This window comes from Excalfactoria chinensis, chromosome 15 (genome assembly GCF_039878825.1).
Source record: "Excalfactoria chinensis isolate bCotChi1 chromosome 15, bCotChi1.hap2, whole genome shotgun sequence".
Lineage (NCBI taxonomy): Eukaryota > Metazoa > Chordata > Aves > Galliformes > Phasianidae > Excalfactoria > Excalfactoria chinensis.
Window position 1 is genome coordinate 2,256,424 of NC_092839.1, and position 16,863 is coordinate 2,273,286.

Genomic DNA, 16,863 nt, shown 5'->3' on the forward strand with positions numbered 1-16,863 from the left:
TGCTCTGATCTGAAGTGAAAGCTGCCAAAGGTTAAAAAAATTACATCAATTATGAGAATAATTTTGCCTGAATTTCCAAGGAAAAGCATTTGCTCTTTTTACTAATTCCTGGCATTTTCCTGCTTCCTTGCCAGTCCCTTTGCTGTTTCTGGCTCCAGTTACACATTCACATCCCATCACAAATAGGTATTTCTAAAGGATGAGGTTACAGCATTGGTGCTTTTGGCATCATTCCTGGATCAGCACTTCCAGGTGAAGGTCTTCCATGAGAGGCTTTGATTAAAACCCACAGGGGCTGACCTGAAGGCATGGAGACATTAGGGTGAAGAGATAGTAACCCTGTGATCACTGCAAGTTGTCCTCAACAAACAATAGAGAGAATATATATATATATATATGGAAAGCTATTTGTCCAAAAGCAATGGATGTAAAGTGCTCTTACTTGGAATGACTGGAAAACATCATCTAATGTCCTCCTACTATCTGATGTAAGAGCTGTGACTGCACATACCTTATAGTGTGACTCTGTCTCCTCTTCCTGAGTAGAGCTGGAGGGAGATGGTGTAGCAGACTTGCTCCCTGGGGGTGATGGGGAACCATGGGTGACACCGCTGCGCATCCCCATCTGTGAAATGAGCTGTGACTGGCTGAGGGCACCCATGGGGCCAGCCAGCATGGCGGGGCGGTTCAGCAGTGGCACTTGTCGGTTGGACTCGTAGGACGCAGCGTCCGAGTGGACCATCTCCTGGATCTGTGTAAAGAAGAACATCACTTTGTAACTCAAAATGTATTCAGTTATTTGTGATTCTGTCAGATCGCTTTATGATGCACTCATTGGTTGACTCTAAAGGGATGACAAAGCCTTCCTCATGTCCCTTCCAAGCAAGCCAGGTGCAAGAAATGAGTCAAGTGCACCAGGGGGGCTCTGTGAAGGTGTCACAACCAACATGTCAGCTGGTGGGTTAAATCTAGGGACAAAAGTGGGGAACACAGAAGCCATCAGGGAAGTCTCAGGCCCCCATGTCCACTGTGTTGGGCTGCCCTATCACTGTTACTTGGGAAAAGAGGCTGACCCTAACCTTGCCACCACCTCCTTTCAGGCAGTTGTAGAGAGCGATGAGGTCTCTCCTGAGCTGCCTCTCAATTTTAAATACTGCTGCTTGATATCACTCAAAATGAGCACAGCACAATAACATCCAGAGAAGGGCAAAGGAAATTCCTGGGTCGTCATTGCTATTTTGCAGTGCGTAAGTGATGTAAGTATATGCAAAGAGATGAGAGAGGATGCTTTGTGGAAAAGCTGTCCCTGAAATTGCCATGAAGCCCTAAATCCCATTTCTCTGTTCTCATAAGAATGAGGGAACATCCAATGAGACTGAAGTAGCCAATGCCAAGCAGCTGCAGTGACACAAGGACACTGCAGTGGCCACCAGCACCAACACTGCCTCCTGAGGCTGCTGGGCCCACCAATCTTGGAAGATCTGGAAGAAAAAAGTGGAGCTGCCCCAGTGCTGAGCCCACAGCCCATATTTCCCTGCACCTCTCCATCCTTGCAGCACTGAGATGCCCCCCTGCATCATCCGGTCCAGCCTCAGCTGAGCAGTGAGTGGTGGGAGGGGAGAGAAAACCCCATTGGAAACACTTTTTTTTTTTTTTCCTTTTTATATGAATCTGATTAATGTTAACATGAGCTTAAAGACCCAGGCTTTATTTCTTAACAACCTTCATTTCTGATAAGCCTGCTGAGGTGCGATCTCTCATTACCAGGGGAGGCTTGCCAGCTCCATTAGCAGCGCACGCAGAAAGAAACCTGGGGAAGACCTACAGGGGCTCCGCAGGCTTCAGAGGAAATAAATCCCAATGCAAAGCCAGCTTTAGAGACACAGGTCAGGAATCAGGAGCTTTGAACAACACAAGACAGCACACTCCGCTCTTACTTTCCCATTCTCCACCAGTAGAGAAGCATGCATTAGGGGAGTAGACTTCCCCAGCTTTGTGCTGTTGTTATACGAATTACAAAGTGTAGGGATTTATCGCGCCTTGCATTTACACAGCAGCAAGAGTTTGGCTGAGGCTGGCTTGGCGGCCACGCTGCACTGCTGCTTCCAAGGAAATGTGTGTTTGCAGAGGCAGTGGGGCTGGATTTGCTCCAGCACGCCGCCAAGAAAACTCGCTTCCTGAACTATGTGAAGTGTTATGCACTCTTCAAGTTGCCTTGTTGCAAAGGTCAGGCCTCTCCTTGCAAAATACAACACATAAGACATCCTGACCAAGAAGGCATTAAGCAAAGTAGGGATGGACAACGGGCTTGGGTAGCATGGGATGTGTCAGGGAGGGGATTTCTGCACCTACAATAGGATTTGCAGTCATGGTGGAACAGGCAGTGATGGGGAGCCTGCAAGGGTAGAGAAGGGCTGGCAGCCCCTGGCCCTCAAACAGTGGGATCCTTCCCAAATGGTGGTGAAAGAAATGTATGCTCGGCTCAGATGACGTCTCTTTAATGATACCTTTCGTGTTCAAGGAGATGTCCTGCTAAGGAAAAGAATAATGGAGTGTTCTTCTTTTAAATTTGAATGAGGGCAGAGTTTTGAAGATGGCTGTTTCAGAAGTGATGGGGATGGCCATGAAATGTGGCTTAAAATTTCATCAAATTTAAAACAGCCCATTCCCATCTGTAGGCATGGCAGACTCTTGGGTTAGCACTGTATTAAGACAATCTTTGTGAAACTTTTATTATGTGGCCAATAGACCGCAACAGCTCCATTTATCCATTAAATATGTAATCATACACTTTTTTCTCTACAGTGCGTGTTATTTATGCATCAGAGCAGAACAAGTCCAGGAGTGCAATTACGGATATGGGACACGTGCTGCAAATGTTGATGAAAATTCACAGGTAAAAGGGAACCCGAGCCACCTGGAAGCTGACACCATCCCAACCACAGCAGTGTTTTTCCTAGGAACCCTGAAGCCTCCTCCCAAGCAGCTGTCTATTGCTGTACATCATTAGGAACTGGCATTTTCAACTACAGTCTGCTGAATATTGGTGGTTCTGCCTCCCCAAACTGCAGGCTCTCTGGGCAGTGGGTTCTGCTGAAAGGCAGCAGCTGGATCCAACAATTATTACTCACTGCATTTCTCCCCAATACCTATTTTATTAATAAAGAGTTTGTAAAGCAAGATGACAGCTGCCCCCTCCCCAGAGCCTCTGCCCATGCCTCCAAGACTCCATTCGCTGCAGCACTGATGATCTCAGGGCTGGAGAGGGCCATTTGTCCTCTCCAAATTGAATGTGTTTATAGAGTGAAAATGAAGGTGAGTCACGGTCTTATAATGTCATTAAGGTTGGAAAAGACCTCTAAAATCATCCAGTCCAAACCCAACCCATCCCACCATGCCCAAATCCCTCAGTGCCACATCTACCCTCTTCTTGAAAACCTTCAGGGACAGTGACTGCACCACCTCTCTGGGCAGCTGTGCCACTGCACTGCCACTCTTTCTGAGTAGAAATGTGTCCTCATATCCAAACTGAACCTCCCTGGGCAAAACTTAAGGCAATCACCTTTCATCCTGGGAGCAGAGGCAATGATGGCAAAGCAGAGCAACACACGAAGCCCACTGTAAGCCCAGGGTAATTACCTATAAACACAATCAACACTGTCACCAGGACAAGCTCCCAGGACAGGCTGGATCTTGCTGCCTCATGCAGCCCCAGTGCCATGAGCTTGCTGAGAGATGCTGCCAGACCCTGGGCATGTCTGCAGCCTCCATGGAAGCTGATCTGCATCTCACGGGGAACAGAAGCGAGATGTGATGCAGCCATAGATGAAGTAATTAAGTGCATCTCACTTAGCAGATTCCCAAAGGCTGCGCTAACTCAAAGACAACTTTTTCCCCCACAATATTTTCTTCTTCTCTCTCTCTCTCTTTTTTTGTTTTTTAAATGAATATGCAGATCAGTCTATAAAGGCTCCAGCTAATCCTTCTGAAGGACAGAAATGGGCTGACAAACACACAAGCTGTGCTCCTTGCTGTGGGAGAAGGGCAGGGCAGCATGGGCAATGGAGTCTGTGGGTCGGGGCTGTGGCCTGGGAATCCCTGGGTGTGCTCCTGGGAAAGAGCCATTACAATCACATCAACCAGGGAGAGAAATTAGCAGCTGAGAAGCTTCAGAGCCAAGTTTTCCCAGCAGGCTTTTTCCTGTATTGAAGTTTAAATGTAAACGCATCACCATAGCTGAAATACTTAAAGATGATTTACTTAAAAAAGAGAGAGAGCAGGAGAGAGGGAAGCTGATAAGAAAATATATCCCCAATTACCACCCCTCCTCCTCCCGATTTGTAACTGCTCCTAATAAACTTTCATGGTCTATGTAAAATGCTTTAGTGCGGTGACAAATTTCTGCTGGAATTTGAGATGTCTTGTTCAGAGTAATAGCTATCTCACACAGGTGCCCAGCTGCTATTGTAAAATCAGTAAGCATTTAATTGAAACAAATGACTATAATAATAGTACATTATCCCTGCAGGCTCATAGCCATAACAGTTTTAATTATTGAGTTAAGAGTCAAACTAATTTATCCTTTAAAGTAACAGCCACATCTTTGGTTCCACCGATCATCCCGTTATGAATACGAAAGCAGAGGGAGGAGAGGATTTACAAAGGGAACGGTTTGCTTCTGCGGGGAGTTGGGGTCACCTCCCATCTGGCTCTGTGCATGTAGGGGGTCCTGCCCATAGCTGAGCCTACCCTGGGTGCTGGGGCTGAGCATCCCCTTGGATCAGGTGCCCACAGCTGCCAGCTTGTGGGGTTGGGACACGTAGAAGATTTTGGGAACCACATCAAAACTGCAGTTCTTCTCCATCACTCACACCGAAGCATGGGTGTTCCCATCCCTCCCATCCCTTTCCTGGAACCATCTGGGTCCTCATTTCCAAATGCTTTTTTATTCCCCTAGGTAGGACAGTGTTGGTTCCTCAGTGCATATTAACTCTTTGTGGTTAGTTTACCAGAACCTACCATCATTACTTGCCTACTTGCTGCATCATCTACACGCTCCACTGGCAATTATGTAATGCTTTCAATGGTAAAAATACAACAAACCCTGGGAAGGCAGAATGACAAACTGATCCATCAAACTCGTATCACATTGATTTCTCATTGTTCGACTTTCTCAACACACTTCGTGCTTCCAAGTCAAATGTCTTGCAGATGCCTAAGTATATTATGTTAACATCGTTACCTTTAGCACCCAAACCTGTAATCTCATCAAAAAAGATATCAAGTTAGTTTGACAAGATTTGTTTTCCATCAGCCCGTGTTGATTGGCATTAATTGTATTACCTTCCCTTAATTCTTTATTAATTGAGGCCTGGATCTGCCGCTCCGCTATGTTGTTGAGAATTGATGGCAGATTGACAGGGCTGTAATTACCTGGGCTGTTCTGTTTCCCTTTTTAAATATTTGCACATTAGCTCTTCTCTCATCCTCCAGAGCCTCCCCAGTATTCCAGGAATTAATAAATATCGGCATTAGTGGTACTGAGTGCTCCTCGCTCTGTTTTTTCAAGCCAGACAAGCTAGCTCAGCCTGCTGATTTAAAGGGGATTTGAGCAGATATATTTGAGAAAAGAGAGTTTTACGGTCTGCTCTAAATGCTACCTAATTTGAAACCCCGACCTTTCTAATTGATATTGGCAGCTTCAAATATAACGCTCTGCAAAACAGAGCTCTGCTGAGCAGCCACGCAGCCAACACCAGACCATGCTCCTGGAGCTCCTCCTGCTTCAGAGGTCTTTATACCCATCCTTCCCTGAGGGCTTCTTTTTCTGTTTGCTTCTGGTACTGCAAAACCTGCTCCATGTCTCCTCCAGCCTCAACCAACTCCCATTTCCATGGTCCCCACCAGCAGCCACATTTCTGGACCCATTTGGTGTGAGTGTGCCCTGGAAGCTCAAGCTCTACATTCAATATTCCAGACACTTGCCAAGTTATCCCCTCAAATGAGAGGTAACGGCGTGTTGTTTCCCTGAGGAGAATCTCTCTGTCAGGCACAAAACAGGACCAAGGGCTGGGTTTGGAAAGCACCTGCCTGAAATCTGCGCTCAGCACTTTGACAGCTTGTGATCTAGTGGTACCACATCCTGCTATTACAGGGGAAAAGAATCCTCCAAACACAATTAACACCTCGTTATGAAGATTACTGTTACTTCTGGGTGAGCACAGCGGTGCAAAACAGGATGGAGACTGCTTGGCAAACGGGAAACATTTCTTGTTAATGTTCTTCTCGCTCCCTGTGCTGGAGGAGCACGGCCAAAAGGAACTGCTCAGTACGACACAAACCCAATTCTGTTTTTGTGTGATATGACTGTCCATCAGGCTCATTTGCCAGTAAGAGTATTACAGTGTACTTGCAGGGGTGTCCGTTACTGGATCCCCTGAGAAGTGCCATCCAGGTGACAGACCTGCTCCAACTTGCTTTTTAAGGAAAACACCCAAGTTTTGCAAGTTTTGCTCATCCCAAATCCAAAATACCAAATCCTGAGTCCACCAGCCAGTGGGATCACAATCACTGCAACTGAGATCAGGATCCGGGCAACCTGTGCCCCAGCCAGGCTGCCCACGTGTTTCTCACATGCTCTCAGTCATGGAAAAGGCTGTAAATAATGTATTCAATAAACCTTTTCTTTTTTTTGAAGTACACTATTTCATGGATAAGGAACAAGCTTGATAATTCAGTGAACATGTTTGCAAATAATCTGTTCCATTAATTTCCAGCACGTTTTCTGAATACATTATTTAGTAATTTTTTAACAACCACTTGTACATGAAGGCAATCTCTGCTCACCCAGGCATGACATCACCACGTCCCAAAAGCAGGAGCCAGAACTTCCCCATGATGGGAAAATATTCAATAACACAAGGTTCTTGGCACCCCACCCATCCACAGGGGGTATAAAACTTAATCAAATTACCATATCCCCTTTGTGTGTGTTGCTGCAAAGCAGCAAAGTGTGGGGGGGTAAGAAATCCATGCAGGTGTATGGGCAGAGGGGCTGAGAGTCCTAGCAGTGGGGATGGGGTTGAGCCTGTGGGAGGAACTGGAAGGAGCTCTCCAGCATGGAGACACAAGATACTGTGGTGACATCCCATGGCCCATGCTATTGGGGATACCAACAAAGGGCTGGCCTCGCTCAGGTCCCAGTGGATGCTGCTTCTGCAAGGTGATCATGGGGAAGGTCTGAGGCTGCTTCTGGTGGAAACAAAGCACAGGAAGATGAAGACCCTGTGCATGCCAGTCAAAGCTATCCCCATGGGCATCAAGAGGAGAAGTCTCTCCACTATGATGCTATCTATCCGTCTGAATTTTATGGAATCACAGAGTCCTTTATCTTGGAAAAGATATTCAAGTTCATCACATCCAAGCAACAACCTGACCTGAGAGTTTTCTTTCCGTATTAGTTTTCACTTTTTAATCCCAAGGATGCTGTCAAGAAGACAGATCCATAATCCACAGTTAAAATCTTCTAAGAGAGTAATTAACTCAATAGCCGGGCTTGCTGCATGCTTGTCAGGATCACTTATTGCTGCAGAGGGCCCTGGACACACTCTGCAGGTCACCTTCGGCTATGGAGATGCTCCCCAGCAGTGTAGCTTAGGTAGACCACAAAGCTGTCCCACAGGGTTTGGGAAAAGCAGATGGATTCCCTAGAAGCAGAGATCTGGTTTTGTGCAAACAGCCTCAGGGATAAACAGAAGTTATGACATGTTTTACGTCTTGAGTTACAGCTCAGCCTTCTTTCAAAAAGATTTTGAACTGCTGAGATGGAGAGAAGTGCTCTCCATGAGCTCTGCTCCTGCAGACCTCGTGGCACTCCTGGCACATCTATCAAAGCAATAGGGCTGCCAGACAGACAGAATTCACTTCTCAGAAAACACAATGGATGCGATGTCCATTTACACTCCCTACGTAACAGAGGACAACATCATAAAAAAAAGCCAAAACAAAATACCCCACAAATACAAAAAAAATGGGATCCAAAATGGAGCAAAAAGGGAAAAGGAGCACAGGAGATGGCCCTTCTACCATCACGAAGTCATGCACTGGAATGCACCCTTGTTGGGACCCATTGCCCTGTGGTCTCTCCTGGCTTCTGAAGATATTTTACACATTGCATTCACACCAAGCAATAGACTCAAAAGTAACGACAGGTCTCCATGTTTCATTGCATGGAGTATTAAAAAAGAAAAGGAAGAAGAAGAAAAAAAAGAAGTAATTTTAGAACACAAGCACAAATTGGGAAGAATACAGACAAAAATCATCCTGGTGGTATTAAACACCATGAAAAGAAAAGCTGGCAGTATGAGAAAGAGTTAAGTCCCCTGGTGCCGGCCCCACATCTGCACAAACCAAATCACTTCAATGCACCTGCAGGGAGCTCCGTGAGTCTGTAAATCCAGCTCTGCTGGAGCAATGTGAGTCAGGGACCGCATCTCCTGCCCATCAGCTCCCCACTAGCTAAACAGAGAGCTGCTCTGCAGAGGGGAAACTCCGGGAGCGGCAAGGTTTGCAGCAACTTTGCTGCATCACATAAACTGTTAACAGAAGGCGCCGTCTGTTATCTGCTTGTCTTTAATTAGAGGGAATGTGAACACTTTTAAAAGAGGTGCGAAAAGCCCGAATGATGTTTCATGCACAAAACTAATTGCAGGAGGGAGCAGAGAAGAGAAACACTGAGAGAGCACTGTCTCCTGCCACCAGAGCCAGATGTGATAACTCCTGCTCTGCCTCACCAACAAGCAGCCCTTCTCATTTTGTCACTAATAGAACCACAGATGCTATTTCAGCACAAACTGCAGACGTGCAAAAACCAACGTAAATGCAGTATTAAAACTATACAACTTCAGAGAGTGTTTATTTAGGCTCCAGCAGCAACCTTAACCTGTGCTTCTGTGCTGCCTGCACTGTGCAGTCCGTGCTGTTGGATTATTGCACTGCATTAAGGGCTAGTGAGAGCTGCTCCGTCCAGCAGTGTGTTGTCCTGCTGGGATGCTGCCTGATGGATAACAGGCACCCGGGAGATTCCTTCCTTTCCTTCCACCATGGAGAGAGCCGACTGCTGGAGGGAACAATGCCACGTTTAACAGTTTGTCTCTGCCCAGCCTGCAGTGCCACCACCACAGTTTCCTACCTCCAGCCTTCATTTAATCCTGGTAATGGGAAGGATTTGGGCCACTGAAACCACTTCCCTCCTTCCTGAAACACAGAACCCATTGGTTTTAAAACCACAAGCAGTGCTCGACCCCATTACACGCTTAATTTTTTCCACTGGGATTACAGGCTGACACTGGGGAGCTTGATCGATGGAGTCCTGAGGTTTGATCAATAAATGTCACCGATAACGCACTGCATTACAGCGATGCTGCCCATTCATCAACTTCAGTAACTGCAGCCACCCAAAGGCAGAGGCACTGAAGCAGCAGCTTGGAGGTGTGGGGTGGCCTGAAAGCAGCCTGGGACACCCCAGCCTTGCAGCAGCTCCTCCTCAGTACTGATCACATTGACCTTGTTTGGTGGACACAACGGGGCAACAGCAAACACTGCCATTAGGTTCTTTAAAAACAACAACAACACAGCAAAGCCAGGAGGTGAGGGGAAGCAGGAGGAAGGCAGAGCACAGACAATACCCAAGGGCTCACAGTTCTTTAGGGCATTGCTGTCTCCTCCATACTTGTGGCACGCTGTGGCACATCGCTGCTCTCCTGCCTGCTACAAGAAATGTGGTGCCTACTGCAGAACGGCACCAGGACAGCTCTGCAACACCTCCATCCTCCTCAACCCCAGCCATGGGCCTTGCAATGGCCCAAAGCCTTCCTACAATCTTCCAAGAACAAAGCTTTCTGTTCCCAGCTGTACTTTGCAGGTTTTCTCCCAAACTCAGCAACCCTGTCTTGTTCCTGTTCTACAGAATGCAGCCATTCAACCTTGGGGTTCCATTGACGCCCATCCTTGCTTTTGTTTAAAGACTTAGAGCTGCATATAGGAGGTGACCAGCAAAAACTGATACCACTTTTGCAGACACGTTTCCCAGGAACATCCAGCATATCCCAAGTAACTATTCAGGCACTGAGGAGGATGGGATGGGACAAGCAACGCTGCAATACAACATACTGGGTTTACAGGGACCGAGCAGGAAACGAAGACAAAATACATTATCTGGGAAGAAAGGGTTACTTTTCAATCGAAAATTAATGCACTGAATTCTGAATTAACATGTGGGATAATTAAAACCATCTTTCCAATGAATTTATTATAGGATATACAAAGCTAATTATAAATTCTCTGTTGCTTAATCCCTTGCAGTTTGCTAATGCGGCGTTGAAATCTCTTTGGCCACACTTGTTTAAATTATTCATTAGACACAGCAACAGTTGTGAACTGTAATTTAAATTGGCATCTCATGAATATTCAATTAATACAATAAACACCAGAATGTTTTACAGCACGCTGCTCAATAGTTTGTGCTCAAGCCCGTGTTTACACATTTTTATTAACTCTTTATAAAGGTGTTTCCTATTTATGGCGCTGATTACAGTGAGAATAAAAAGTCCCACTCATAAATATTTGTCTCATCATCTTAAGAAAGACAATGCAATTAGGCAAAGCTTCCAAACCCATCATTAATATTGGGCTCATATCCATTCCTATCCATGCGCACATCTCCCCCCACCCCCCATCCAGACAGGCTGGGTGGCACCCATGGGTGCCCAGTGCCACACTCCCCACAGACAGCAGGAATGGAGAGAGAGATGTAAATATTTACTGCCAAGGCTTGGGCCAGAATTAGTAAATAAAACACATCTGGAAAGAGGCTCCTCGTGTGCGGTAGCCTGATGGCACTCTCATAACAGGGTGTTTTTAGCAGCAGCACTACAAAATAATTATCGAGTGGCTGTTATAATTCAGTGTGTTTTTCTGCTTTAAGATGGAACTTTTTCATTTCAAAGCACGGTCCCGCTCTGAGGAAAGGCTGTAAGAACGGCATGGTGAGGTGCTGCAGCTGTGCTCAACAGCAGCACCAAGTCACACTGCCTTGGTCTGGAAATTAAAATATTTCCCCCATATTGCTAGCTCTGCCAACAAGGGTCAGTGATGTGAAGGTGAAGGGAACAGAGAAGCAATAGCTGCAATTCAAGGCTTCAAGATGTTTCTTTGGGTAAATCCTTGGTACTGGATTGCCCCAGAGCCCCACTGCATGCACCAGGGGTGCTGTGCCAGGCAGGGCAGATGCCCACCTCCTTGGCACAGAGATGGAGCCATGCTGCTCGGTGAAAAGGCAGCTTCTGCAGCCAATCTTTGAGAAACAAGCAGCCAGGGCATCTTCATGGACACGACAAAGCCAGTCTGCTTGCTTAGCAGTACCTCTGTAGCAAAATAATGTAATTCTAAAGTTCTTGCCAATCAGGGCATTTTAATTGGCCTGGGGGCTTTTAGGCTCAGAGTTGTGGACAGTCACTTCCATAAAGGCATCTGCCTACATCAAGCTATGCATGTTTTGGGCAAATGGAAGGCACTGACAGACACCTGCAGTGCTTTGCATCCACCTGGATCTGTGCTGCTGGGGATAGGCCTGGTGCCTCCAGCTCATGGCCTCACTGGCAAATCCTTGTTGAAAGCTGATGCCTCAGGCCGATCAGCCCCTGATAAAAGACTTCAGGCAACAACATAATGTTACATCTGATGCCTTTTTAGAAATACATCATAGGGCCCAGCATTCATTGTGGTGTTTGCTTGTTGGTATTTGCATCTGATTTCTGAAGTCTCCTCCTTCTATTCCGCTCTGTGCATAGCAGCAGCCAGCATCTCCGCCACGAACTTTATATTCCTTTGTATTTTCTTATATTTCTCTATGGCAAAAAGCTGGTTTGACATCTGGCAATTACAGCACGGTGGCTGGCAGCCCTCTGCTCACCCCGGCCTTTATTCCCAGTGACAGAACACACGCGACTGCCGTGCTCCTGTTGTGATGCTCAGCCCCAGATCCACCCCCTGAGCCGGTGGAGGGCTGCACCGCCCCATGAATTAGTGAGCGATCCCCCCCCCCCACTGCGAACTGCATGGGGCTTTCAGGAGCAATCAGTGCATTTCTGTTGGTGTTCCTTCAAGCTGTTTCTCATGTACCGCAGCTGGCATCTCGTTTCAACTTCGTGGTAGAACAGAGAAAATCACGACACTTTGTACTGCTAATGCCTTTCTTTTTTGATCTGTGAATAATTTTCTCTGCCACTGCGGCAGCTCACCCAGAATACCAAATGCATGTAACCGTGCCAGCTCAGCTCTGACGCCAGCCCTGTGCTGCTGTGATGTCAGTGCGTGACTCAGCCTCACTCACTCCCTTTGTGTTCCTGGATCCTGTTCTGCCTGTGGGAAGGGCTGTAGTTCCAAGCCCAGGTGAGCTCTGCAATCTGTATTTACACCTCTAGAAGTTGCTCTTGGTTTCATTCAGCTGGGAACTGCTTCTCCCCAAAGCCCTCAGGTCCGCATGGGATGCTGGTGCAGCACACCCAGCGAGATGGCTCCTGGTGAGCCCTTTGCTCCTGCAGATTCCAGCCTCACAGGGCAGTACAAACATCTCATTTGAAGATCCAAGTCCCTGAGACTGATGCAAAGTGCAAGACATCCCTTCCTCCTCCATGGCTGCACTTGGACCTGTTCACACCAGTGATGACATCTGCTAACTCCCTGGCAGCTTGCAATGTGCTTCTGGCCCTCTTTGCTAAATAGCTGGAAAAATCTGTGTAATTGGAGGCACCTAGCATGTGGACTAGTGCACCTGAGCTCAGTGTCCAGCTCTCCTCAGAACACCACAGAATGCTCATTCTATCCCAAGGCTCAGACAAGTCCATTGAGTCACACTGCAGAAAAGCCTCTCTGCCTCTTCTGGGCCATAGCCAGCCAGGTGCTTGCTTTAGTCCAGGAGGGCAGCTCCTACCTGACTATCAACCACCCCACAAAGCTGGCTTTTTCAAGTTGGCACTTTCTACATTTGCAGTGTTTTTAACGAGGTGGCCAGGCTCATTGCTTAGTAGTTTTTATGCTCATGACTCAATGCTAGCACTATCCAGCACTTGGCAACCGCATTGATGGCTTCAGATAGAAAACCTGTTTTTTTTCACATACATGCATTTCTTTTTCCAAAGGACTCTATAAACCACTGTCTCTAAAAGACTTTTCCTAACACCCTTGTCAGATCCCCTGCACCAAGATGCAGGGTCGGGTTCCCACTGCTCCAAAACAGAAAACATTCACAGCCCTGGCCCCAAAGGAAGGGGCTCAGGGAGTCAAGCCATGAAGGAGCCCCTGGATGGAAGCCCTGAACTCCAGCTCGTCCTGGCAGTGCCACCAGATGTGCTCCCAGCTCCAGCCTGGGGCTATAAACCAAGCTTATTTCTCAGAAGCTGATCGTAAGCTCATAAACAAGACATGCTCATGTCTCACCTGTTTCATGGCACTGCTGGCTGCCCTACGTCACAATCAGTTTGGAGAGGCTGAGAAGTCTGCTCTGCTCATGTTAAATACTTGCACTTCTACCCAGAAAGATGCTAGAAAAAGGCTTATCTGAGGAAATATTAAACCCAGCCTTCCTTGAGCTAATGCTGTTTCCCATCACTTCGGTTCTCAGCTCTTGACAAGACTGACACGTCTTTGTGAGAGTGAGAATGGAGCTCATGAAGTCTGGTTGCAATACGTATTGATTTTAATGATCCATGCTTTTTAAATTACAGTAGAATACGTACTACAAACGAGCCATCTTACCACAGCAATAACTGTAGTTATTCATCTAATTTTTCCTCCGTGAACCCTAAATGGAAGCTCCAACTGAAGTCTGGTTATTATTATTTGTGGTGCACATGGAATCTAAGTGTGCCAAGTGATCAAAGGGGTATTAAGATGCTACTGGCTACTCACCTCTTTCTTGTCATCCTATGGACAACTTCCCATACAAAGCAAACACTACAAACATGGAATACAACGGGACATGATTTAAAACCACTGCAAGGACTCTACTATGATTCCTCTGCTTCCACATCTACAATGACAGCTGATGGGAGTGCTGCATCACACTGAGGACACGAGAGCAAAAATCTGGTCGTGATAACCAAATCCTTTGACCATTCATGGGCAAGAGTGAAAATCCACATGAAATTCATGGGTTCTCCCACTCCCAGAGAAATGCAGAGCTTCCCAGTGAATGGCTCCATTAAATCAGCATGGCTGAGCTGCTGTTGGCTGAACTAAATTCACCGTACTGTGTACGGCTTTTCTACTTCACTGAGAAGGCAAAGCAAAAGGGAATGAGGCAAACTGTCACTCAGGAGAATTCTAGCTTCACTCACTCATTACGGATCATGAAATCCAAACTTTCAAAGGGACTTCAGTGTAGTCCTGGATGGATTTTTGTCCCAAAGCACAAAAGCAAAAGGCAGGATTTCTGTAGGCAGTTGTTTATCTGTGCAAACCTGAAGATGTTAACACATGCCAGAAAGGTTCACGCAAGCCATTCCTTGCAGGATGAGGCCTGGATGTGCAGCTCTGTGTGATCCCAGCAGATCCAGGTTTTCTGCCTCTTAATTCTGCGGGGATTCACAGCAGAGAAGTTTTGTTAGGTCACATTTCCCCTCTGGGACTGTGAGAAGCCAGAGTAAAAATACATCCTAAAAATCCCCCTTGTCCAGCTCTACACAAAATACCTTCCTCAGCCAGCCTGACCATACAGGTCTAAACTACAAAATAAATATTCTCTAGGATAGCAGAGGAAATGTTTACAGAACCATGCTGCTTAGCCACACATGCACACATCCCATAAATCAGCAGTGATATTGCTCTTCCACTTGGCATTAATACAACACCCTCATCAGGGCATAATACTCCGTGCTGAACTTTGGCTTCTATCCCTTCAGGAATTGGATTTCTGCCTTGTAAAACAGCATGGCAGAACCACAGATGCTAAATTACAAAAGAAGGAAGTTCCAAATCTGCTGTGCCCTGCATGGGACAGAGATGTCTGTAATCTGCCTTACAAATTCCCTGACACAATCTGTACGGGTTCCAGCACAGCCAGTACTTCACCAGTTCGGTCATTTGTAAAAGGATTAAAAAATCTTTTCCATCCTATCTGGGCTCCACTGTTGGGAATTCATCTCTAGGGTAAGTCGTGCTTAGATGCTCCATAAATGCTGTAAAGTATCTACCACTGTAAGCATTCACTGCCCATCACAGAGAGGCTGAATTTGGCTGGGCAATGGGCAGCCACTGAGGCAGCAGTAACCTCCAGGAGTACGAAACCCATAATGAAATGTGACCTTAAAAAGGAATGGATTTTCCAGCTGAGAGAACTTGGCCAATGCTAGCAATAGACCTAAACCACCATGGTTGGCTGTGGTGCTGACCATGGCCTTGCTCCATCTCTGGGGGTAGGGCAGGGACTTTCCATCCCACCATGTCTACCAAGACAGAGAAATCAGAGCAAGCCCTTGGATTTTGCAAGTCATCAGCTGGGAAAGGAATGTATCCTATCTATCTTGCTTTCACCCCTGCTTCCCTCTCTCCCAAACTGGATGTCTTCAGTTTAGCTCAAGATGAACATGAAGTCAGAGAACTCATTTTGAAAGGAAAAGTGATTTCCCTGCAGGTAAGAGCGCAGCCTCTTCCCTCAGCTTAATGCTAACCAGATGGCCAGCTGTCTGCAGTCAGTTGCTAAAAAACACAGGCTGAAATAATCAGAGAGCCTCTAGGACAGACACAGAAAGCTGATACAGAACTGGAAACAAGCCATGAAAGAGCCCAACCTGTGAGGAACTTGGAGCTGTGTGCAGGACTGGGCAGAAGACCTCTGTGATACAGCAGGTGGGCCAGTGCTGGCAGATGGATGCTTTGTGTTAAGAACACGACATCCATGCTGTGCTCATAGCTGGAGCTCAGCTCCTGCAGAGAGACTGCTTCTGCACATGCAAACCTAAATGTGCACCTTTAGGAGATGGCTGGCAGAAGCTGGTGCGTCCTCATGGGCTGGCACTAGTGTGTGCGGGAAGAGAGCAGTGGGACGGACCTCGGAGGTTTAATTTGGGAACATGCCGAAGTCTCCATCCCCACACTGTTGGGATAGAGAACCAAGGCTTTGGATGCAGAGGAAGCAACACAGAGCTGCCTGATGGTGCTCCAAGGAAAGGAAAGCAGTTAGCACTTCTTCAGCCGTCAGTTTTATCAACAGTTTACAACAAATCAGTAGTAGTTAAGTGTTACCTCTGGCCCAGAACAGACATGGGCCAATTCCATCCAGCTTTGGGAGCTTCCCACAGACCAAGGTGCACAAGGATCCCTAAGAGTTCCTTCTTTTCCCTTTCATCCAGACAATGATAACATACAGGGTGAGCTGGGCAAAACATGCTCCTCCTCTACAGAAACCATCCAGGATAAGGCCAGTCACTCTTTGCTATTCCCTTTTCTTGCTGCGACACCTCAATTCACCCCAAATCCACCCACTTTTGCCTCTGCCACTGCACAGAGCAGCCACTCCATGCACTGCAGCATCCCCCGATGTTTACAGCTGCCTCGTGCTGCTTACAGGACATCTCGATCTATAATGAGAAATGCCCACTGCAAGGAGATAAGTGTGAAGTATAACACCGACAATTTCCATGGATGTTGAGGAATTGCAGCAATACACTCCTTCCATCGCGCGGCCGGTCGGAGAGACCAAACAATTTCCACGGTGTAAAAAGAGGGTTCGTAATGGGATTCTGCAGAGCTGAGAGACGAATCGAACCACCAGGCAGAGCATTATGGAATGCTTTCCAGCCAGCA

At 46.9% G+C, this 16,863-nt stretch overlaps 1 protein-coding gene across 3 annotated transcripts in view; it reads right to left on the minus strand.

Annotated features, from left to right (window-relative positions):
* The window catches only part of TOX2 (TOX high mobility group box family member 2), a 108,128-nt gene that overhangs the window by 21,565 nt on the left and 69,700 nt on the right, over window positions 1–16,863 (minus strand). For all 3 annotated transcript variants that reach the window (XM_072350117.1, XM_072350116.1, XM_072350115.1), the window contains one exon: window positions 512–751. In XM_072350117.1, coding sequence (XP_072206218.1) covers window positions 512–751 — 240 coding nt within the window. The remainder of the gene's footprint in view (window positions 1–511; window positions 752–16,863) is intronic.